This window comes from Nuphar pumila, chromosome 11, assembly GCF_984573655.1.
Source record: "Nuphar pumila chromosome 11, dmNupPumi1.hap1.1, whole genome shotgun sequence".
In the NCBI taxonomy this organism is placed as follows: Eukaryota; Viridiplantae; Streptophyta; class Magnoliopsida; order Nymphaeales; family Nymphaeaceae; genus Nuphar; species Nuphar pumila.
In genome coordinates, this window is record NC_143259.1 from 14,588,610 (window position 1) to 14,612,850 (window position 24,241).

The following is a 24,241-nucleotide window of genomic DNA, read 5'->3' on the forward strand; positions in this document are numbered from 1 at the left end:
TCTTATGATGCATATGATCAATGCTACATATAACAGCAATCTTAATTAAGCAGGTTGTGCAGATCAATGGCTCACAAAGGATACTATGGTGTGTGGGATTATACACTCTGAATTGAACATTGTTTGTTTGGGACTCAGATCTCCCTCAATGTTGGGGCTGAGAGGCTGCTGGTCCTTGACCAGGATCTTTGATGATATCATCGTTCAAACACAACATGATAAAACATTACCACATTCAGGAATCAGAAAAGAAACCCACTCCAGCCTGAATTTCTATTAACAATTGAACTGCAATGTGAAGCTAAAGATCTTCATTCGTTCAGACAAAATTTAGATGTTACACTCAGGTTTCTTGTACAGAACAAACAACATTTACATGTCCAAGATTTCCCTTAAATGCCTTAAGCAGGCAATACACTAGAAATCTGAAAGAAATATGATGAACAAGTTTCCATGTGAAAAGGTATCCAACGTACCATCAATTGATCTCTGAATATAACAGACACTGCAAAAAAAATTCATCACCATCTATGTCAATGGTCTTGAAAGGGATAAATCTGTACAAGTGAAAAGCAAGATAAGTATGGATGCCATGGTTCTCTCATCTTTCTGATCATCCTACAATCCCACATGTCTTGTTACATGAGACCTGAAGAAAACTGGTCAGCTTCTGCAAAGCATTACTACCATGGTTGTGACAGAAGGACAGCCAAGTTTGACGCATCAAGTCCTTTGCCTTCATATATTGCAGACTTGAGAACATTATACTGGTCAGTAACTGAATCATACAAAGCCTGTGAGAAAGCCATCCTCTCCTACAAGAGAACATGCATGATTAGCTAATTGAAGAAAAATAGGCAGCATGAAGATTTTTCAGTATTTCTGTGGCCCACAAAAAAAGACGACCTTAAAGGAGAAGAAGAGAAAGAGAGAGAGAGATGTAAATTTGTTTGCAATAAAATTTTCACCACAAAGTTCATGCTGGCTCTCATGCATATGAGCTGGCAATAGGGCCAAACACTAGAAAGCCTGTAAATTTTGTTATGTGAAATAAATTTTCTCCATGAAAACAAATGGTCTCTCATTCTGTCAGAATGAAAAGATAGTTGTGTTTGTATTCATGTTAACCATAGAACAGTTTGAAGAGTAACCAAGTTGAATGTGACCATCAGAAACATGATCTACAAAACAGATATTAAGGATTCAAGGTTTCAAAAAATATCTGAGATGAATGTTGGGATCAGGCACAAACAACACGCGCTCATCAATGAAGGAAAGATGAGAGAACTTCAAGCTCCTAGTTCACACGAATAGGCATACGTGTCTTGAGCATCTAACAGTCAAATGGTTTTTTTTTCCTTAGAAAAAGTCCAATGATATAAAGGCAGCCACTCTTTCTGAGATATACCTCACTAAAAGCATGATGACCAAGCCATTCACATGAAGGTTATCTTCTACTATTTAAATGGACATACAAGTTATTTCCAGTGTAGTATATTATTTTACTATAGAAAAGATATTAGCACGAACGACTGCCAACAAAAGAAAACAAAGGACATCATCAAGCATAAAAAAATTCTGACTCCATCATACAATAAATTATCCACCATGGACCCTCTCCTTAGATCTTTTCAATCTCAATATAGTAAATGTGTTTTAAGGGACAGTTATTTCATCTAATACTACTTATGTTTCATGACAAACCTCGTCAGCATTTCCATACTTTGAAGCAAATTCTTTAAAGTTAATTTGTGGAGCCAAAGATATACCAACTCCATGAAACTGAATCAACCTCCGTTCACCAATTTCACTTTCAACCTAAAAATGAACATCCATGAGCTTAGAGGGAGAAGATAAAAGGGAAGAACAAATTCTACAAAAAAAACCTTCAATGTGTATAAGAGAACATGCCTGAGGTGGAGGTGGCATGACATCATGACCTAACAAGGCCAAAGGGTATATATGACTTGGCACACCCGAATACTCTGCAAGCCTCCTCATATTGTCCACTGAGGATACATCAAAGGGTGCCTGACCACCTTGTATCAGTACTGATAACTAATAAAGAAATGTAACAAAAGAAATCTTTATAAAAAGATGTAGGATTATGCATTAAAGAAAAAATGAGAAACATGAATCCTTTCTTACCTAACATATGGAATCTTAACATTAACAAATAGAAGCAATATATTTCAAAAGTAAGCAGGCAACCAACTGCAAATCATGCAAGTTTCAAGGATATTTCTAAAGTGCTTCCAAGTATTGCAGAATGTATTAATCATTCCATCATATGGAATGGAAGCATATGTCTTTGCTAGTCAACTTGTGAAACTGCTAAGACACTTTGGAACACAAAGATTAGAATTTCTCAAGTCAACCTGGTTTGCTACCGAAACAAGCATAAGAATAACCTCAATAAATTATAGAATAGTCTTTCATTGTCCACATATTTTTCTTGTATGGAGCATATCTCAGACATCTTTACCAAGTCTTGTTCCACCTCTTCTCTCCGAACTCTCAGTGCTCTCAGCTAGCACCTAGAGTTTGCAAGGACTGTGGAAGCTTGTGTATAGATCTCTTTATTTTCTTTTACTTTATTTCTTTATGCTTAGGCAATAGCAGTGAGATATTTTTAATGTTTTATGGTTTTTATGTAACTGAAAAGTCTCTGTGACTTTTGTATCAATGAACCCAATGAAAAATTAGTTCTCTTCTCCCAGTTCAGTGTATTGTAGTATTGCAGCATACTTGTTAAGGATTTTAATCATTCACATTTACCATGAACAGCCCCAACATAAATGACCAATATTTCAATATTTTCAATCCTTAAAGAATAGAACTAGCCAAACAAATTGAAAAAATTAGAAAGGGTGAAAATGCATTCAGTTTCTCATAAAAGAATAGATCGCATGCATGCACACTCATTGAGGAAGAAATGAAGAAAAATAGTAGAAAATATCAAGAAAATATAATCAACCCTTAATCAGGCCTTAGTAAATAACATGATAAAAGTTTTGATTGATAACATATTCTATTGAAAAAATAAAACTAAAAATTTCAATGTGTCTTAGAGGTGAAAAAAAAAATAACTTGATTATTAAGGGTGTGTTTTAGACACAACAGTTGAAAATTCTAACCAGGCCCACACTTTTTTGTTTGGGTAAAGTGAGAAATAGAATAACAGCATTCAACTTCCTCACTTTTTCAAAAACAAAGACAACACTGGCCTTCATAAAGGAACTCTCTTTAACAATAGCATGGCTTCCATTTTTTCTGCCTTCTTTCCTTTCATAAATGATTCACAAACAGTTGATCTAGCACAATCTTCGATTTTGATGAAAGTAGAGTTTTCAAGCTTTAAGGTGAGATCCTTAATCCAAAAACTGTGAATTACACCCATCTTTTCCACATAAAGGATATTTATTTTAAACTACAGAATCCTTCATGACCTAAATAGACCTAAATATTCAACAGAGGCAAATTGCTTAATTTATCCAACTCTGGTGATGTTGGCTTTTGTTAGCCCTCTGTGAAGAGTTTTAACCAGTCTTTTTTTTTTAATGTATACAAGTACAACCATACATGCTTAGGACAAATTACCTATGTTTGGAAACTAAGCAAATTATGAGTTTCCTCAAGTTTGTAGTTAAAATCTGTTGAGTTCCTATCTTCTGATAATTCATGTTTGCCATATTGTTTTGTAACTTTCGTGAAAGTCTATCTAGGAATCTTTCTGTTAACTGAAAATTTTCACATTCCTTGTGGGGCCTCCCAGCTATAAAGTATTGATTATCAGGAAGATGAGTGATAGCTTAAAGAAGATACTGGACTAAAAACAGCCAGAAAAATATCAAGGTATGGTATGGTATGGTGGATGAGGATCAAATCCTCATGTTGGCTATTAACAAGGGGAAAAAATAAAATCAAGGTCCCCACACCAGGACTGTTGGAAAGGATATGGTGATCTGGCCTCGTGTAGTTCCCATGGAATTGGATAGGAAATCAATATTTATCTATTTCTTTTACACACGTGATCCCTCACAACTGTTTTTTTCTGTAACCTTTCCTCAGTCGATTGGTTACCAAAAAAGAAAGAAACAGAGAACCTGGAACTTGAAACATCAGACAACAGCCAATGTCATCAGACTACATGATGCAGACACTAAATAGCTAGTTTAAGAACTAGCATGCATGTCATAAAGACAATTTTCATTTGGATTCTTGAGGAAATTCAAAGACAAAAAAGAGAAACTTACTGGATACCATTCCCCTGTTAGAGGATTTTGGCGGTCCCTACCACCACTTGGTGCAATCCAGATTAGCTGTGATCCAGACCTGCATTCAATGTGAAAATTGCGAACTCAAAAAAAAAAAGACATAGAAATCACTAGTTTTTCTTCAGCAAGGTGAATCATATTACACTAAGTAATGAAGATGAAATAAAGAAACATGATCACAAAAATCAAAAGAGCCTTGAATAAAAAATTGGACTACTGACGATCATATTATGACTTAACAAAACCAATAAACTTTGCAAGGATTCAACAAGGTTTTCAGGTTATCCTAATAGAACATATGTGACCAACCACAGATAAAAGTGATTGTTAAAGACAAAGTTTGTACGGAAAGGTACCTTAAAATCAGAGCCAACTCTTTCAAGCTCCGAGTATTTTCCCTCTTTTTCATGTCAGCGAGCTCTGGAATGTCATTCATATGCTTCTTTGAATATACACATATGAGGTTCCTGAGATGTGGTGAAATTTTGATCAAACACTGCGTGCACAATAATTGAAAATTAACTCCAATAAGCAAATACCTTCCCATGCTAAATGGCTTGCAGAGAGGATCAGTTATAACCCTGTCTCCAGCCACATATGTCTGTAGTTCCAAAAAAACATACATTTGGTCAACCCAAAGCCCTTCCACTTAGGTAAAAGCTATCAGATGCAAAAGCATGACGAACCATCTTCTCAGAAACATATGGATTAGATTTTTCCAGCAATAAAGAAATAATTGCAGGATCTGCTTCAGTTTGGTGGTTGGATATCAGCACAACATTATGCCCCTGCATTTGATCAGAAATGAAAACAAACAAGTTCAACCCAGAAGAAATCAAGTATTGGGTGTTACAAGCACATATTCAAGTGGGAACAGTTAATATGTGCAAGAAATCTCAAAGAGAAAACCCAAGAAGACCATCCAAATTCTCATTTTCCATTTCTATGAGAGCTCTTTAGGATTATCAAGATCAGGAGATTTCGGAATTTTGAGTGTCTCATGTCTCCACTCAGAACAGGAATGAATTGGTCTTGAAGGAGGAGAATGTGCACTAGGGTTTGGTGTTGCAAGGTGACTACTTTTCCTAATTTGTGGTCATCATAAGTATTTTTTTTATTTTTGAGTTGGACCAATAAAGTTTTTTGGTATAACAGTCCCAATCTTATTTTTAACCCTAGATCACCCAAACCCTCATTTGCAATTATTATGAGGTTTTCTGAAGTTTCTAAGAGTGGAGATTTGGGACTTGGAGGTTTATACATAGGGATGCCCTCTTAAGTCCTAAATCCCATATAGGAATAATCTAGGAATTACCTAAAAACCTTGAGATTTTTATTGTGTGAGAGAGTGATCCCAACCTGATCCCCTACCTCTTTGGGATCAAGTCTAACTTTTGGTATGTGAAGGTTCTGCCCCTCTGAAGACACAGTCGTCAACCTGGTGTGAAATCTCTGCTAGATTTAGTGCCTGAAGCACATCCTAGATCTCCCCCAATTGGAGTAATAAGTTGAAGATCTAAGAAGTAATGGCCACTACACAGTGTGATTGATTGTCAGGTTTCCAGCACAGGATACAATGTACAAAGGGTGGGGGAGGTTCAACCACAAAGAAAATGATCAAGCCACCAAAAGTGAAAAACGCAACCTCTTTCTTTTATATTTTCAAAATCTCTGGATATGAGGCATTTAGCTCTATCAAAAAGAAGGAAAGAGTTTGAAAACTGATACGCACCCACATAATAATGAGTCCAAAAAAGAACAGAATTACCTGCTTAACCTTATCTTCCACATCCCCAAACATGGGTAAGTTGCCAATATAAGATCTTCTGAGGAAACAAAAAAGTTTGAATTAGATAAACACATCGATATGCATCAAGACAAATCATACTGAGATTAGTGAATTTGACTATGGTCACAAACAAACACCAATAACCTACAAACCCAAAATCAAGAGCAAGCAACTGAAAAGATACAGCTAGAAGGGTAGTCAAAGTGAGTTCATTGAAAAGAGGCAAGAATATAGAATATGTTCTAAAGAAACCCATATAAAAACTGATTTTTTCTCTTACAGTTATAACTAAGTTCTCCTGAAGATAAAAATTGGATTTTTCATTGTTCCTAAAATCAACCTTTATTTGGTAAACAAAGATAAAAACGTCACACAAACAAGAAGGCCTTGAAGGCCAGTACTTTAGTGCAGCTGACAAAATTAGAATTCTCAAACATATAATGCTTCAAAGAAAATTAGTCAATTTGTGAGGGACTAAGTCACTGGGATTCGGCCAACCAGGTGCCGCACCCGCGTCGATGCGACGCGACGCGGGTGCGCGTGCGGGTGCGGCACCCGGTGCAGTCAACCTGACCTTGGGTGCGGTCAATGGACCCAAGGTCATTTTTGTCCAATTTTTAGACTTAAAAAAAATCACCTGATGAAAAGGGTTGCGAAGAGGAGGATTAGGGCAAAAATTTTTTGCCCTAATCCTCCCTTCCTCTCCTCCAGACCTATCCTCCTGAAGCCGACGCCGATCGACCTCTTCGCCCGACCGTGACGCAGCTGCCGACCGCTCCACCGGACCTCTCCTCCTCAGGCACTCTCTCTCTCTTCTTTGACTCCCTCTGCTCTCCTCTTCGACCCCTTCCCTGCACAAAGAGGGCGCAGGGAGGAAGCTCGGCCCCTCCCCTGCACACAGAGAGCGCAGGGAAGGGCTCGACCAGAGTTACCGGAACCGCCTAAGCAAAAGGGGAAGCGTGCTTCGGAAGCGCGAAACGCCGCGCTTCCGAAGCGTGAGGGGAAGTGTCCCCCTTTTTTGGGAAGCGCGCTTCCCTTTTATGGGAAGCGTGTTTCCCTTTTATGGGAAACGCGCTTCCCCCATGCTTCCCCCTCGCTTCCCCCATTTTTTCCATTTTTTCGCTTCCCCCTCACTTCCGGTTCGCTTCCTAGGTCGCTTTCGGTTCGCTTCCGAGACGATTCAGAATTTTCTTCTAAGTGGTCTCACGCTTCTCCGCTTCCTAAATTTTGAAAGTGCCTCGCTTCCCGTATCGCTTCCCGCTTCCTCGACTGGTAACTCTGGGCTTGACCCCTCTCCTGCATTACATTTGCGCATTCACCTAACCAGTGTTGTGAAAAGCGTTAAGGCGTAGCGAGGCACTCCACCAAAATCTGAGGCGAGGCATAAGCCTCGAGGCGCAAAGCGTAAGCCTCAAAAAAAAATTTAACTTAAAAAACTATAAAAAATTATCTAAAAGGGGGAAAAGATTCAATGTGAATGATAACAGTGATGAGTTGTGGAGCCTAATTCAGAGTTTTTGCCCTTAGAGAAGGGGGGTCCGGGGGTTCCCCCTGGCGCGGGTCCTGCTACGCGTTCAGCAGGCGGGGGTCCAGGGAGGGCGGCCCTTGGCGGGGGTCTCTAGGGGGCAGAGCCCCCAGAACAAATTTTTTTTTTGGTTCATTGTTTTCTTTGATTGTTTCTTGCTCGCATTTTTCTTAACAAACAGTTCATGGTCTTTCTATATTCTCCATGTTTAATATTTGTTGCTTTGGAAAGCTGAACTCAAGGAGCATCCTAGTATGATTTATTGCTAACCAATATCTCTCTTGGTAAACAATCCTAATTTCCCTGTCCTGCAATTTTCCCCTGGAATCTCCGGATTGTCATCTTAAATTTTGTTGCACATATCTGTAAATGATGCTGATAAGGTTGTCATAGAAAAAAAATAGGAATGAACTCATATACTTACACATTGTATGTTGAGAGGGACAAGGTTGCACCAATTAATTGAGTAATGTAATGTTTTCTCTATCTATCCAAGCTCCTAAGAACCTCCACAATCTATGTAGTGGTATCGGTCTAATGCACTTCAGAAAAAATGAAAATATCTTTTCAAGCAATTGAAATTTCATTAGATGACAGAACCAAAAAGAATGAAAAATAAATATAAATGTACAGATATGTAAGGTTGATGTATTCTGATAAATTCATGAGAAAGAAAAGACTACCTTCTGTGATTCTCCAAACAAATTTGTTCGATCACGAGAGGTGGGAGACGCGTGAGAGACGAGAGACACGAGTAAGGGATTATGAGAGAGAGATGCGTGAGAGACGAGTGAGGGACAGACGAGAGAGACGAGTGAGGGACTGTGAGTGAGAAACGAGTGCAGCGTGAGGGACTGCGAGAGATGAGCGAGAGATGGAGAGATGAGAGAGACGAGTGCAGCGTGAGGGACTGCGAGAGACAAGAGAGAGATGAGAGACGAGAGAGAGATGAGAGACGAGAGACTGAAAAATTAGGGCCCCCATCCCTAATTAGGGTCGAGGGGCATGATTTTTCAAAAAAATGAGGCGTGAATGCCTCACATTGAGGGGCATTTCGCCTCGAGGCGTACGCCTCGAGGTGTATGAGGCGTACACCTCGAGCCTTTTACGCTTTATGCCTGCGCCTCAAGGCACAAAGGCCCTCGCCTTGAGGCAAGGCGCATTTTTTGCGCCTTGAGGCGCGTTTTTAATAACACTGCACCTAACTGTCAAAAATAAAAATTTCACAGTTCTCCACTTCTTCTCATATAAAGCACGAGTTAGAACTTAGCTTTACTGAGCTTCTGAGGATGGTTCATCTATTGCCATCAAAATGGTGTCAAAACCAGAGTTACCGGAAGCGCCTAGGTAAAAGGGGAAGCGCGCTTCCCCGAAGCGCGAAACATCGCGCTTCTGAAGCGTGAGGGGAAGCGTCCCCCTTTTTTGGGAAGCGCGCTTCCCCCACGCTTCCCCCATTTTTTCTATTTTTCGTTTTCCCATCGCTTCCTAGGTCGCTTCCGGTTCGCTTCCGGTTCGCTTCCGAGACGGTTCGGAATTTTCTTCTAAGTAGTCCCACGCTTCCTCGCTTCCAAAATTTTTGAAAGTGCCTCGCTTCCCGCTCCCGCTTCCTCGACCGGTAACTCTGGTCAGAACACATTGTCTCGTTGCTTTTACTCTTTTATTTATCCACTTGATTTTTCATTTCCCTTATTCTATTTTTAGAACTTATTTTATATGTTATTGACTTTGCACTCAATATTATAAATCTTGATTGTGTGCATAATTGATTTTAATATAATTTTTTTTGTTTTTTCAGGAAAAAATGACAGATAAAGGGAAAGGACTTGCGTCATCCTCATCCCTACATGTGAGTTTTGCTGATAGTTGTAGTGGAAGTGATAATGTGAGGCCACTATAGGTACATGTAGATAAGCTTGTAAAGACTGGAGAAGGACGTGGTGGAAACAAGAGATTTTGATGCAAGCTCTATGAAAGAGATTTTGTTGGGTCTTACACAAGAGTTAAGACTCATTTGTTGAAGATACCAGGACATGCATTTCAGGATACAGAAGAATTGATAAGGTAATGCGAAAACAATACATGAAAATACAGAAAGAATATGAGAAGAGGAAGACAATGAGTGATTCTAGTACAATCAGTGTGTCATTTTTAAGCCACCAAGAAGAAGCTAAAAAAAAGAAAAGTGAATGTAGGAAGTAGAGGGAGAGGAACGATACAAGCATTATTTAATACATATAGAAGGGAGGAGATGGATAGAAAAGTAGCGAGGTATTTTTATTCTAGTTCACTCTCATTTAATGCAGCTAGAAATCCTTATTGGAAGAATTTAGTTACTTCTTTGGCAAATTGTAATTTGAGTGGCTATATACCTCCGAGCTCAGAAAAAATACGAACCACACTTTTTTTAGAAGAGAGCAAATATTGAGATATTGCTAGAAGGCTAAAAATTAAAAAATATCCATGGGAGCGAAATGGAGTTTTCATTGTTTCTGATGGGTGGACAGATATTTAAAGGCGTCCACTAATCAATTTCATTGCTTCTTCGCTTAGTGACCCAGTATTCTTGAAAGCAGTTGATGCATCGGGGGAATATAAAAATGTTGAGTATTTGAAGGGGTTGTTTATAAAAGTAATAAAAGAAGTGGATGATCAGAAAGTAGTACAAATCATCATAGACAATGCTCTAGTTTGTAAAAGTGCAGTATTGAGTTTAGAGAGTGAGTATCCTTATATTTTTTGGACTCCCTTTGTATCACACAGCTTGAATTTGGCCCTCAAGAGCATCTGCAACCCCAAAGAAGAAGAAAATTCACCAACATATGCTCTATGTTCATGGATGAAGAATTAGAAAAAAATGTCAAAAGCATTAGGAATTTTGTTGTCAACCATCATCATGCTAATGGTATATTTAATAGGCATTCTGACCTAAAATTGTTGAAGGTCGCTGAAACACGTTTTATGTCCATCATTATGATGGTGAAGAGGATTAAGGAAGTGAAGAATGCTTTGGTTAGCATGGTGACTGATGAGAATTGAATATTCTATCGTGTTGATGATGATGTCAACGCTCAAGAAATTAAAAAATTTATTGTTGATGATGAGTATTGGGACAGGGTCATATATTTCCTTCAATTTACTCAGCCTATTTGGGAAATGTTGAGAGAAGATAAGAATGAGTCCATACTTAACAAAGTTTATGAAATATGGTATAATATGATTGAAAAAATACAACTTATAGTTTTCAAGCATAAAAGAAAAAATCCTGCATTGGATAATTCAGAATTTTTTAACCATATTCATTCAGTTTTAGTCAGAAGATGAGATAAGAGCAACACTCCTTTGCATTGCATGGCACATTCTCTTAATCCAAAATATTATGCAAAAAAATGGCAAGAAGGTAGTATTGGTGGTGTCCCTCCAAATTTATCCCCAGAGTTATCAAGACATAGAAATATGTATATGACAAAACTTTATCCAGAATCACATATTCTAAATCAAGTCACACAAGTTGCATCTTCGAGATTATATGGACAAGCATTACTCGCGAGAGATGAGGATAATATAGATCCTATTACATGGTAGTCAACATTTAGATCAAAAACACCTCTTCTCCAACGTCTTGCATTGAGATTGCTAGTTCATCATATTGTGAAAGAAATTGGAAAATATATTCTCAAATCCACAACATGAAGATAAACAAACTCACCAGCAAGCGTGCAGAGGATTTAGTATATGTTCATTCAAATCTTCGACTAATTTCGCGAACCAATGATGAATACAGGTACTAATTTGCTCTTTTAGTTATTTAACTATTTCTTAGTTTTTCCATTTAAATATACTTGAATTTAACATTTTCAAATTGGGTTTGTAATGCAAACAAGAATCATCCAAATTTTGGGATGTAAACCCAGAAGAGTGTGACTTAAAGGGAGAGCATGATTTCAACATTACAAACATGGATTTATCTGAGCTCAGTCTTCCTTCTACCGATGCATTTGATGATGATAAAGAAAATTATTATGATCCATTACCTCATCGTCATATACGTTGTTTAGGATATGCTTTTGGTATGTAATTATGCATTTTTTGTTTCTTTTGTTAGTATACTATATAATTTACTTCTTTTATGCTTTACTTGTTTGATTGTTTTTATAATTGTAGTGTTGGTTTTTATGATGTAGAATAGAATTGTAGATTGTTAATTTGATTTATTGCATGCATGATGATGAATTGATTTGATGATATTGTGATAATTGTTTTTTATTACATTAGTGTTAATGTTGTTAACTGTTAAAACTTAAAAATTATATATATTTATTTTTTTGCTGCACCCCCGCACCCAATTTTTTGAAAGTGCCGCACCCCCGCACCCATGTGACATAGGTGAGGGATAAGGAACAGCCATAATTCAGTTACACATGAGAAACATCTGCATCTTCTAAATCCAAAAATAGCATCAGATAAACTTATATTTTGACAGAAGCAAACCTTTCATTTCAATTCAACCACAGTTTTCATAAGCAAAAAACTAACCAATCAGAGAATCACTAATACTTTATAGGAACCAAATCAAAATAAATTTCAGGAAATCACATCTGATGAAAATGCTTTATAGGAACAACTATGCAGAGCATGAGAGGCCTTGAACCATCTCAGGAAAGATAATAGCATCATCTATGAGAATTCTCAAAGTACGACTCCAGCATATAAGGTGCACAAATGAATACTTTTCTGAAGCATAAAAGGTTGAAGCAGCAGACTTGGATTTCATTCTCATCATGTAAAGTCAACAAAAAAGTTCTTCCATTCAGACAGCTGATAGGAGTTTCCCAAGTCCAATGCTCAAACTTAAGCAGGAATATATGGTGACAGGCATAAAATTGGGGCCATAAAGCCCAGTTTTGAATTATTGAAACTAAAACCAATATGTGAAACATTTTAAAGATCCAGAAACAGTAGTGGTACTGTGAAAGTTTAGGTTATCTAGAGAATTATATTTGACATTTAACTAGTTCAGTGCAATAAATGTCATTTCATAGAATGTGAGCTGAACTGGTTTCATAGCCATGCACAATGTCATGAACCATATACCAGATATATCAATAACATGAAAGTTCTTGGTTTTCTTAAAGTGCATGCAAAAATAAACAAGTCCACTTGACTGTTATACAGACATACGATTTTAATTGCTCACAAGATAATCAAAAGTACAGCTCACTTCAAGTTGACAAAGCACAGAGCTTATCCTTAGCACCTCATGCTTATATGTTTAACTCTTTTAGTGAAACAATGCACCCTAAAGTAGCATAAGATTTCATAAAAAACAACCATAAGAGATAAAATAATTCAAACATGATTTCAGGGTAGATTACAGCCAGAAAAAGGTAATAGAGAACTCATCCAGACAAAATAGGCAACTATCCAACTTATTTTCTTAATGGAAAAAGCAAGGTAGCCATGCCAACAAATTTTAGTTCCATCAATCAACAGATGTCATCATTGTGATTCTCAGTCAGCAAACTACCTAAAATCAATCAAAGGGCGAATATAGTTCTGGCCAAAGGTGTAATAGTCAAAAGGCTCCCTTATTGCCACATGATGTGGTGAAAATGTAAAAGGTTCCTGCAAGATAAAAGGGGAAAAGAACCGTTGAATAGATGTAGAAAAATAAATTTTAAAAAGAAAAAGGATCTCAACCCTTTGACTAAACACCAAAGTGGTGAATTAAGAAATTACATTGCAATCCCTCCACATGCAACTAAAGTTCAAGACTTCAAACAGGAAAAATTGCAGCAGAAAAGCTATTGGGAAAATTAACCTCAACATCCGTCAAAATACAGTCGAACACCACAGCCATGTTTGACAGTACAATTTCCTGGGCTCTTGGATTTCCGCTTTGGAAGATCTGAAGAATTAAGTAATGTAATCAGAACCTATGTGGACATTTCTAAGTAAAATTGCTCAACAATAGATACATCTGCAGATGTTTTTCCATATGCAGTTTGAAATTGATTCGAACACATTGACATCCATGACTCAGGCATAGTGCATATCAAAAGTAATAGTTTCTCGGGAATAAATTCACAGCATTTGTATGTGGGGCATGTATGCACACTTTTTACACCTACTGTCAGATTTTATTTGTCAAATGGTTTGTATGTCAACCACAATACCAGAGAGGTGCAGAGTTGATGGATGCAACTGGGATGGAGATATCATATTAATAAGTCTGCAGAAGTTGGACCTCTTCTAAACATGCCAGCTGAACTTATTGGAAGTGTATGGTTACTTTTGATAGGAAATGAGTAATGGATGTGAACTAGTTGAAATACATACATGCACACACACATGCACATGGACACACATGTTTTGAAATTCTCACAGTATTATCGCCATTTTAAGGTAGGTCGATAATATCAACAAAATACCAGGAAAATGAAAATATCACGATAATTTTGCAACATTATCGCAATATTATCAAGATACTTTAAAAAATTTATTTTTATATATTTTAATCTCAGTTTTTCATTTTTTTTGTATTCTTTGTATTTTAAAAACTCTTAAAACATGTTTCTTTATATTTTTTCAAGAAAAAAATACAAAACTTGTTTTCCTATCTTTCATATTATTATTTTCAATTTTTTAAATTTCTGGGATACATATGTGTGTGTGTGTGTATGTTGAGGAGAGGAAATTTAACTGGAACACATCCATCACCTTATTTCACAAGCTAGCTTAGTGCCTTGATATACATGCTTCGGACTGACATTTACTTATTCTTGCAATAGAAATTAAGTCCAAGATGTCTGCCTTGACAAACCTCCAGTTGTCATAAGTGAATTAAAGCATTCATAATTCAGCCAAACTTAGATCAGCTAACCCGGATTACCAGACTAAGGGAAATTCTCAGAAACTATGACCAACTATCCATCAGATGGTTAGAGCCTAGGAGTTTTCTACGTTACACGCATCCCAAAAACCAAGAATATTGATGGTCGAAAAAGGGCATGGCACCACCATAAGCATAGATGATTAACAAATACATGCTCTCCGCCTTTTCATTAGCATGAGTAGGGTGATGAACATGAAAAGGAACAACTTTTACGATCTGCATAGGAAACATACATGCAACACCTTGGTACCATAACCAGCATCAATGGTCAGTACATGAATCTAAAAGTATTATTCATTACACATAAAACTATGCAAAGGTTCTCAAATATATAAAACACAAGGTTGCCCGAAAGGGAAACAGAAACAGGAAACGTCTCGGGAAACGAAAACTGGTGTAATGAAATCAAGCGGAAAGCAAAATCATAATGTGCATAAGCACAAGAACAAGTCCTGCAAGGGACAATACAAATGTCAAAGGCAATACAAAAGCACTTAAGATACAATGGCTACAAATAGCCTAAATGTGCACAAGCACAAGTCAACGAAAAGACAATACACAAGCCAATCAATGGCAAATACATGAGATCATAAGAGGCACCAAAGAGCATACATAAAAGAACACAAAAAAACATAAAAAATAATATTTTTTATTGAGATAGAATGCTTAGGAAAGCATTAGGAACAAATGGGGGGATTTACCCCTTTATATAGGCTAGATGGGTCACCATAAAGCCATTGGGATCTTCCCAACGGCTATAAATATAGTCGTTGGGGAGATCCCAATGACTATATGGCCAATGACCAAAAAGTCCTTGTGACAAATAACAAGGACAAAAAGGAAAAATAAATAAAGACAGGTCTGCCCCGAATGGGCAGTACCTATTACATGTGTAAAATGACAAAAATGTCATTACATGGGCAAAACCTATTACAATAATAAAACAATTAAAAATATATAATATACACATATCCACTCATATATAAATATATATATATATATGAATCAATACATTTTAACAACTGGAAATGAGATTTTTCAGGAACATGTGAAACAGGAACAGGAAACGAACCAGGAAACGCATGGAAAATGCTTGACAAAAAAATATAATAAATTAATGAAACAAAAAATAAAAAATGTGTATCTTGGGAAACAGATGGAAAACGTGAGAGAAAATGCATAGGAAACGGTTTACCATAGCATGGGAAACATGTTTTTCATGAATTTTTTGGTGTTTCCCAAATGTTTCAGAAACAAAATGTTTCCCGTTTCCGAAATGGTTTCCCGACACGCGCTTTTCCCACTCTCTTTTATCATTTCCGGTAACCCTGAGCACACATCCATAATTTGATTGACAAAACATTCACCAATAAGTGGAAGAACACCAACCCCCACAATATGTAATATCATCACTTAAGTAGATACTTTTCGGGGTCATATACATACACAAGAAAAAATAAATAAAAGATAGATACACACACGCACATATATATATATATATATATATATATATATATATGTGTGTGTGTGTGTGTGTGTGTGTGTAAAACCCACAAAAAATCAAAAAAAATATTTGGACCCGGGCCGTATCCGGAACTGGACCCGACCCAGATCCGTCAAGTGTTAGTCGACTGCGTGCTTATAAAAGCACGCGGTGACAAGGGGGGGAGGTTTCTTGAAACTCTCTCTCTCTCTCTCTCTCTCTCTCTCTCTCTCTCTCTCTCTCTCTCTCTCCTTGCGTACCCTTTGGCAAAGATGGGGCCAAGCCCCTCCCTGTGCACTCATTTTGCAGGGGAAGGGCCGACCCCACTCCTTGCACCCTCAGTTTGGCAGGGGAGGGGCCGAACCCCCTCCCAGCGCCTTCTTCTTCTAGTAGGCAGGGGCGTCGCTTCTGCCTCCACTAACTTCGGCAGACAGGGGTGAAGCCCCCTGCCTCCCCCATTGTAATCGACGGTCTGGGGCCTCGCCCCTGCCTCCCTTGTTTTTGTTAGGCAGGGGCGTTACCCCTGCCTCTCTTCCACCTTGTCAGGCAGGGGCACAGCCCCTGCCTACTCTCGCTTTCGGAAGGCAGGGGCGCAGCTCCTGCCTCTATCTGATTTTTCAGAAGGCAGGGGCACAACCCCTTCCTCTATATGAACCATCGTTAGGCAGGGGTACAGCCCCCATGCATCCCCATTTTTCCCGTTCAGCAAGTTCGCAGGGGCACGATGCCCCTGTCTCTGCTTCTTTCACGTCAGGACAGCGGCAACGCCCTTGTCCTCTCTACCTTTTTGATTGAGATAGCATGTTGACGTCTCGCTTTTGCAGCTCGTACGACGGATCCCGCTCGCGCACCGATACTCGAGCCGTCAATCGCTTACACCCGCAGACGCCAACAATCTCGCAACTCTCAAAGGTAAGGAAAGAGTCCACGAAAGACTTGGACAATTGAATTAAGTTTAATTAAATAAATATATATATATATATATATTTTTTTTTTATACGAGTACGCATTTAACTCAAGAACACGGTTTCACAATCCTTGTCATTTACTTTCTGTCATGTCTTTTGTTTGTCGCCGTGCTTTGCGCCTAGGCTTCGCTTACACATTCATGCTTTCAGTCTTTCCTTTGTCGTCGCGCTTTGTGCCTAGGCTTTGCGTTTGCACTCCTGCTTACAGTCATTACTTTGTCGTCGCGCTTTGCGCCCAGGCTCCTGCTTTTGCAAATGTTTCGTTACTGGCTTACCATTGCAAATGGCGCTCAAGTTTTCGCTTATTGCATGTGCTATAAAGGCATCCTCGTGAAGGATGCAAGGGACATTTATCGCTCTCTCTCTTGCGATTAGAGTTGAGTCGGGGGCTTAACGATACATCCTCGTCTAAGGAGAGGGATCTCTAGCAAGGGATCCTGGCTTTTCGAGAGAGCAGTCCTGCAAAGTAGACTTGAGAATTTAGGGAACTACGCAAAAGCATCAAAGACTGCACAAATCAAAGCATTTGGAAGGATGTGATTAGCTGGTTCTGTTCGTCTATTCGACATATCTCGAGTAACCCCGAATTGGGGCTTGAGCGAACTTCTTAGCGGGGGTTTTGTTGAGAAACCCGCATCCCGTTCATCGAGGTCGGTATCGAGTCATGCGAGGCATGTAGATATCATGATAGCGGATGAGATTCTAGAAAATCGCATGCCAAATGTTGGCACAAGCTATTAGTTGTTTCAAAAGATAAATAATGTTAAAAGTAAAGTTTGAGAAACATTACATCTTTGTGAAACACTTTTGTTGAGACTCCTATTGAGAAATTATACCTCTTTCATCTTAGAGTAGTTGTAGTTGTGCACTACACGCTAGTACTGCGATGATCGGATGAGATGATCATGCGACCTCGAACAGTGCTAAATGCATAATATTGTAAACACAAAAATGGGATCGCCTTCACAGGTAAGATGCTCATTTGGTCAAAAGACCAGAGCATATAGAATGAGTCGTCAGTTAATTTACCTCTGACGCACTCATTCGCTTCTTGTAGTCTGTCAAGGGAGAGGACAGAGCGGTACACACTCCAATAGACAGGTTGTTAATAACCACCCCACGGGCAAAGATCCGGCCTCCCTAGTCATTGGAGTTAGGGGAAGGGACTACCAGACATTATCCTAAGTGTTAAATCCCATGGACTTCTACAGAAGTTTGATGCATCAGTTGCCAAATACCTGCCTTTAGGGAATCCTCTCTCGGCTAAAGTTGTCCTCTTAGTAGCGGACTCAACTAGCTATTCGGGTTATTGAAAATACATAGAATAACAAACGCCCGAACTAGTCTCAGTTGTTTCTACGATTTGTCTGCACGTACACGCAGGCCAGTAATATCGAAACATAAGTCTGTTCTCACTGGTTGATAGGTCATAAGACTTTCGTGTGTTTTGAGTACGTATTTTGTATCAAGTAAAAGCTTATCGATGAAATTACGTATGACTTTGGCGTCTCTGAGATTCTTATGATTATGATACTTATACAGGTAAATGACTGTAAAATTGTCTATGAAAAGACAATACGCATACGAGCACAAAAAATATGAAAAAGATGTGCACGAAGGCACTCTCACAACACTTGAACAAATACGCAAAAGCGTAAAAACAATAAACATGCACAATGGCATGTATTTTATAGAAGGAACCGAATGCTTGAGTCTCTCAAGCTTAGGAAAAACAAGAGGGGAACACCCCTATTTATACAAGAAGGAGGAGGTGCAAGGGGGCTCCCAAGGGAGTCGTTGGGGAGCCCCCAACGGTCACATTTGTGACCATTGGGGGCCCCCAACGACTCTCTTGGGGGACCCCCAATGCACCTTTTAGGGAAAAAGGAAAAGAATAAAAAAAAATAAAAAGATACAAAAAATAAAAGGAAAAAAAGATACAACATATTCCAAATGGAATATGCGCAAAAGGTGAAATTACAATTATACCCTTATCGGGTAATCAAAAAAGAAAAATATATAAATATACATATTTATATAAATAGAGATACATATACATATAAATATTTATATGTATATGTATCTCTAGGTATATAAGTATATATATTTATATTTACATCAACGAATTTAGGAGATACATTTTAACACCCCCCCTCAAACTTACGGTGTGATAACCGCAAGTTTGCCAAGGAGGAAATGAAATCTGGGCGAACATAGAGCTTTGGTGAAGAAGTCAGCAAGCTGATACTCAGACGTTACGTATGGAAGATCAATGACCTTCTTCAAGTATTCTTCTCTGACATAATGACAGTCCATCTCTATATGCTTTGTTCGCTCGTGAAAGGTGTGATTCTTGGCAATATAAATTGCACTTTTATTGTCACAGCACAACTTTGTTGGTTCTCTGATAAATACTCCCATATCTTCCAAAAGACTTCGAATCCATACAATTTTCATGGTGGTAGATGCCATTGCTCTATATTCGGCTTCAGTGGATGACAGGGAGACCTTTTGTTGCTTTTTGCATCGCCATGAGATCAAGGACTCACCTAAGAAAACACAGAAACCAGTGGTGGAGTGACGGTTACTAGGGTCACCTCCCCAATCTGAGTCAGTATAAGCAAGCAATTTCAATTCAGAGGAAGAGGATAGAAATACTCCCTTATTTATCGTTCCCTTCAAATATCTAATGATGCGGAGCACAGCACTCATATGAATGGTTGTAGGAGCATGCTGAAACTGACTGGCGATGTGTATAGCATGTGACAAGTCGGGTCGAGTAATGCTAAGATACATTAAAGACCCTACCAACTGCCTGTAAGGAGTAGGATCGGTTAGAGGAACACCGTCGTCAATCTTCATTTTTGCTCCCACAACTTCAGGAGTTTCGCATACTTTGACATCAGAAATACCTGACCTGTCAATAATCTCGCAGGCAAGTTTAGATTGAGATAGAAAATAACCACGTTGCGAATAGGCAACCTCAATTCCAAGAAAATATGTCAGAAAACCTAAGTCTGACATCTCAAATTTTGAAGTCAAGACGGACTTAATACCCTTGACTCCTTGAACATCATCACCTGTTATTAACATGTCATCAACGTAAAGTAATAAAATTACAATCCCTGCATTAGATTTTCTAGTAAACAAAGCAGTGTCAGTATAACAGGATGAAAAACCATTTTCCAACATTACACTGGTAAATCTATCATACCAGGCTTTGGGGGCCTGCTTTAAGCCATAGAGAGCCTTTCGAAGACGAAGAACTTTATCCTTAGGGATTATCATGCCTGGTGGGGCATCCATATATACTTTTTCGTTAAGATCACCATTTAAAAAGGCATTTTTAACATTCATTTGAAAAATGTTCCAATTTTTAATAGAAGCAATAGTAATAAGACACCTAACAGTAACCATCCGAGCTACAGGGGCAAAGGTTTCTTCGTAATCAATTCCATACTCTTGCCCATACCCTTTAGCAACTAAGCGAGCTTTATACCTTTCTAAAGAACCATCACTCTTAGTTTTAACTTTAAAGACCCATCGACAGCCTATAGTTTTCTTTCCTATAGGTAGAGTTTGAAAATCCCAAGTTCCTGCCTTTTTAAGAGCATTAAGTTCACTTTGCATGGCTTCTTGCCATTCTATACATTTTTTAGCTTCTGCAAAATTTCTTGGTTCGAAATAAGAGTGAATAGCACTAAGACAAGCCCTATATCGGGGTGAAAAAGAATCAAACGATACAAAGTGAGTTGGAGGTCTTCTATTTCTTTCAGATCTTCTATGGTCAAGAGGAGTGGAAAGCTCACTATATTGATCAATAGCACTTCTAAAGGTGTCTTGGTTTCTACGAGAGTAGGTAATAGGCTCACTTGGAACTCTACTTTCTGGATCATTATGTTCACCAATATCTTCATTATTTTCCTCATCATGGTTTAATGATACATCATCATCACTGGATATGTCATCATTACTAGATAACAAGTGAAATAAGAAGGAGTAATCAAAATTTTCTTGTTGAGAAACATTTTTTTCAAAACCACTCTCATTTTCTAAAAAGGTTACATTTCTAGAGACATATAGCTTATCCTCTCGAAGATCGTAACAACGAAACCCTTTTTGAGTTTCGGAATACCCAAGAAAAGCACAAGGGATAGCCTTGGGTGAAAGCTTGTCATTCTTATCCGTAAGTATGAAACACTTACATCCGAAGACCCTTAACCTATTATAATCAGGTTCAAGCTTATGTAGTATCTCAAAAGGAGATATTTTACCTAATAACCTAGATGGTAGACGATTTATTAAATAAACAGAAGCAAGAGCTGCTTCGGCCCAAAAGTTTTTAGGAATATTTTGAGATATAAGAAGGGTCCTAGTGGTCTCAATAATGTGCCTATGTTTTCTTTCAGCCAACTCATTCTGTTGAGGTGTTTTAGGACAAGACCTTTGGTGAATAATACCGTGATCCTCAAGATATACCTTAAATTGATTGGAGAGATATTCTCCCCCAGAGTCACTTCTAAAAATCTTTATGTTGCTATTGAATTGATTCTTAATCATTGAGTGAAAATTTTTAAAACATGAAAACACTTCATGTTTAAACTTAAGAAAATATATCCACGAGTAACGGGAAAAGTCATCCACAAATATTACATAATAAAAAAAAACTCCTTTTGAAACAACAGGTGCGAGTCCCCAAACATCTGAGTGAACAATTTCGAAAGTTTTGGAAGAGAACATAGTTCTTTGCTCAAAAGGTAAGCTGCGCATTTTTCCGAGAATGCAGTCATTACAAGAAAAAGAGCTTTTACATAGGTCTTTTGCAAAATGTAAATATGATAACTTGGTGATATTAAGATGACCAAGTCTTTTGTGTCATACATTTATATCCTTATGTCGGGCAACATTACACAAAACTTTTGGAACTTGAAGAGATTTCATATAGTATAGATCTCCTCTTCTAAAGCCTTCCCCAATCAATTTCCCGGACTGGCGATCCTGTATTAAGCATTTGTCACAAGAGAATTTAATATCACAGCCATGGTCCGTGAGTTGAGAAACAGAGAGGAGGTTTAAGTTAAGTTTAGGTATAAATCTGATTTTTGGAATAGAAAACTCTTGAGTTTCAAAATTACCAATTCCTTTAATTTCAAGAAAGGTTCCATCAGCAGTGGAGACATAAGATGGGGAACGGTTTTTCAAATAATCGGAAAGTGACAAAAAGTTTGGGGACATGAAAAGATGCACCAGAGTCCAAAAGCCAAGAGATTTTACCTGGAGGAGAAGAAGTGGATACGGCCGCACCGGAGGTAGATCCCTTGAGGAGAGGTTGAAGGGCTTCCACTATTTGATTTATAGAAAGGGTCCCACTTGAAGATGCCTCATCCTTCTGTGGTACACCAGTGGTCTCCATAGCTAGAAGTCTCTTCCATTTAGGACATACGGGTTTGATGTGTCCCGGTTCTTTACAAAAATGACAAATAGTTTTGCTATAGTCCCTTCTTCCTCTTTGACCACCATTTTCACCTTGATTTTGGAATTTAAAATGAGGGGGACGATAGGTTTTTACATTGTTTCTGGGTCTTGATACAGCATTGACCTCACTATGTTCTTCAATATTACAAGGGACCGCAAGGACATTTGGTCCTTGTTTACATAAATTCATACGAGTCTCTTCATCACTTAACTTGGTGAGAACATCTTCAAGAGAAGGGGGAGTGAAAGAAGAGAGAAGAGATGACCTTATTTGCTCAAATTCGGGCCTTAGCCCATTTAAGAAATTGAAGAACCGATCTTCTTCAAGTTGCTTATGACGGAGCTCAATTGCCTCTTCACTCCATTTTGGTTCAAGCATTGCAAGCTCATCCCAAATAGAGGAAAGATCGGCAAAGTATTCGCTAATCGTCATTTCACCTTGGGAGAGAGAGATAGCCTTCTTTTGAAGGTAATACTTATGAGAGAGATCCCTTGAGGTGTACATTTTTTCAAGATAATGCCAAGCTTCCGATGCCTTTTTGAATTTAATAATGTTGGCATTAATCTTGGTTTCTACGGATGAGAAAAACCATGAGAGAATCTTGAAATTCTTCATTTCCCATTCATCGTGTTTCTTGGAGTATTCTTCAAGAGCTTTGGTTCTTTCTTCTCCCTCAAGAATCTTGATTTCGCCTTCTTTTACTATGGTAATCTTGGGTTCCGGTTCCGGAATTGTGCCAAGAACATATCCCCATAGGCCTTTCCCTTTTATATGAGCCTCCATATTCCCGGCCCAAACATGATAGTTAGACCCATTTAATTTGAAACCAAGAGCAAAATGGGACTCTTTTTCGCCCATTAGAGAGAAGAGAGATAGAGAAAAAAGCGTACCAACACAATATTTCCAACACCAATTTTGCACAAGATTCTTCTAAAATATTTGAGAAGAAAAATCCACCACTTCAATCTTCAAGGATCGGAAGGCACGTTTTTCGAGGCACTCGAAAAAAAGAGAATCCCACGATCTTCAATAATCAACCTTGCTCTGATACCATGTAAAATTGTCTATGAAAAGACAATACGCATACGAGCACAAAAAATATGAAAAAGATGTGCACGAAGGCACTCTCACAACACTTGAACAAATACGCAAAAGCGTAAAAACAATAAACATGCACAATGGCATGTATTTTATAGAAGGAACCGAATGCTTGAGTCTCTCAAGCTTAGGAAAAACAAGAGGGGAACACCCCTATTTATACAAGAAGGAGGAGGTGCAAGGGGGCTCCCAAGGGAGTCGTTGGGGAGCCCCCAACGGTCACATTTGTGACCGTTGGGGGGCCCCAACGACTCTCTTGGGGGACCCCCAATGCACCTTTTAGGGAAAAAGGAAAAGAATAAAAAAAAATAAAAAGATACAAAAAATAAAAGGAAAAAAAGATACAACATATTTCAAATGGAATATGCGCAAAAGGTGAAATTACAATTATACCCTTATCGGGTAATCAAAAAAGAAAAATATATAAATATACATATTTATATAAATAGAGATACATATACATATAAATATTTATATGTATATGTATCTCTAGGTATATAAGTATATATATTTATATTTACATCAACGAATTTAGGAGATACATTTTAACATGTCACGCCTACATAGTTGTATTGCAGAAGATTGCATTATGATTGTTTGTGTGAATATAACATATCTATATAACATGATTGATAAGTATCATGAATATTTGATTAAAATGTCTTGAAGATATGTACGTGAGTTACACGCTAGAAAGGTCGAATGTGATGTGCTTTGAGACAAGAATTGTCTC

At 38.0% G+C, this 24,241-nt stretch overlaps 1 protein-coding gene across 4 annotated transcripts in view; it reads right to left on the reverse strand.

The window, feature by feature from the left end:
• Positions 1-296: 296 nt before the first annotated feature.
• The window catches only part of ATS1 (phospholipid/glycerol acyltransferase family protein), a 30,911-nt gene continuing 6,966 nt past the window's right edge, over positions 297-24,241 (reverse strand). The window contains exons 3-13 of one of the 4 annotated variants that reach the window (XM_089981532.1): positions 13,410-13,496; positions 13,116-13,213; positions 6,046-6,103; positions 4,964-5,065; positions 4,817-4,878; positions 4,634-4,744; positions 4,257-4,335; positions 1,912-2,031; positions 1,724-1,818; positions 688-815; positions 297-505 (exon numbers count right to left, since the gene is read on the reverse strand). In XM_089981532.1, coding sequence (XP_089837658.1) covers positions 402-505; positions 688-815; positions 1,724-1,818; positions 1,912-2,031; positions 4,257-4,335; positions 4,634-4,744; positions 4,817-4,878; positions 4,964-5,065; positions 6,046-6,103; positions 13,116-13,213; positions 13,410-13,496 — 1,044 coding nt within the window. In that variant the 3' untranslated portion in view covers positions 297-401. Of the gene's footprint in view, positions 506-649; positions 816-1,704; positions 1,819-1,911; positions 2,032-4,256; positions 4,336-4,633; positions 4,745-4,816; positions 4,879-4,963; positions 5,066-6,045; positions 6,104-13,115; positions 13,214-13,409; positions 13,497-24,241 lie in introns of all 4 variants that reach the window. The other 3 variants (XM_089981533.1, XM_089981531.1, XM_089981534.1) reach the window with 3 other exon arrangements.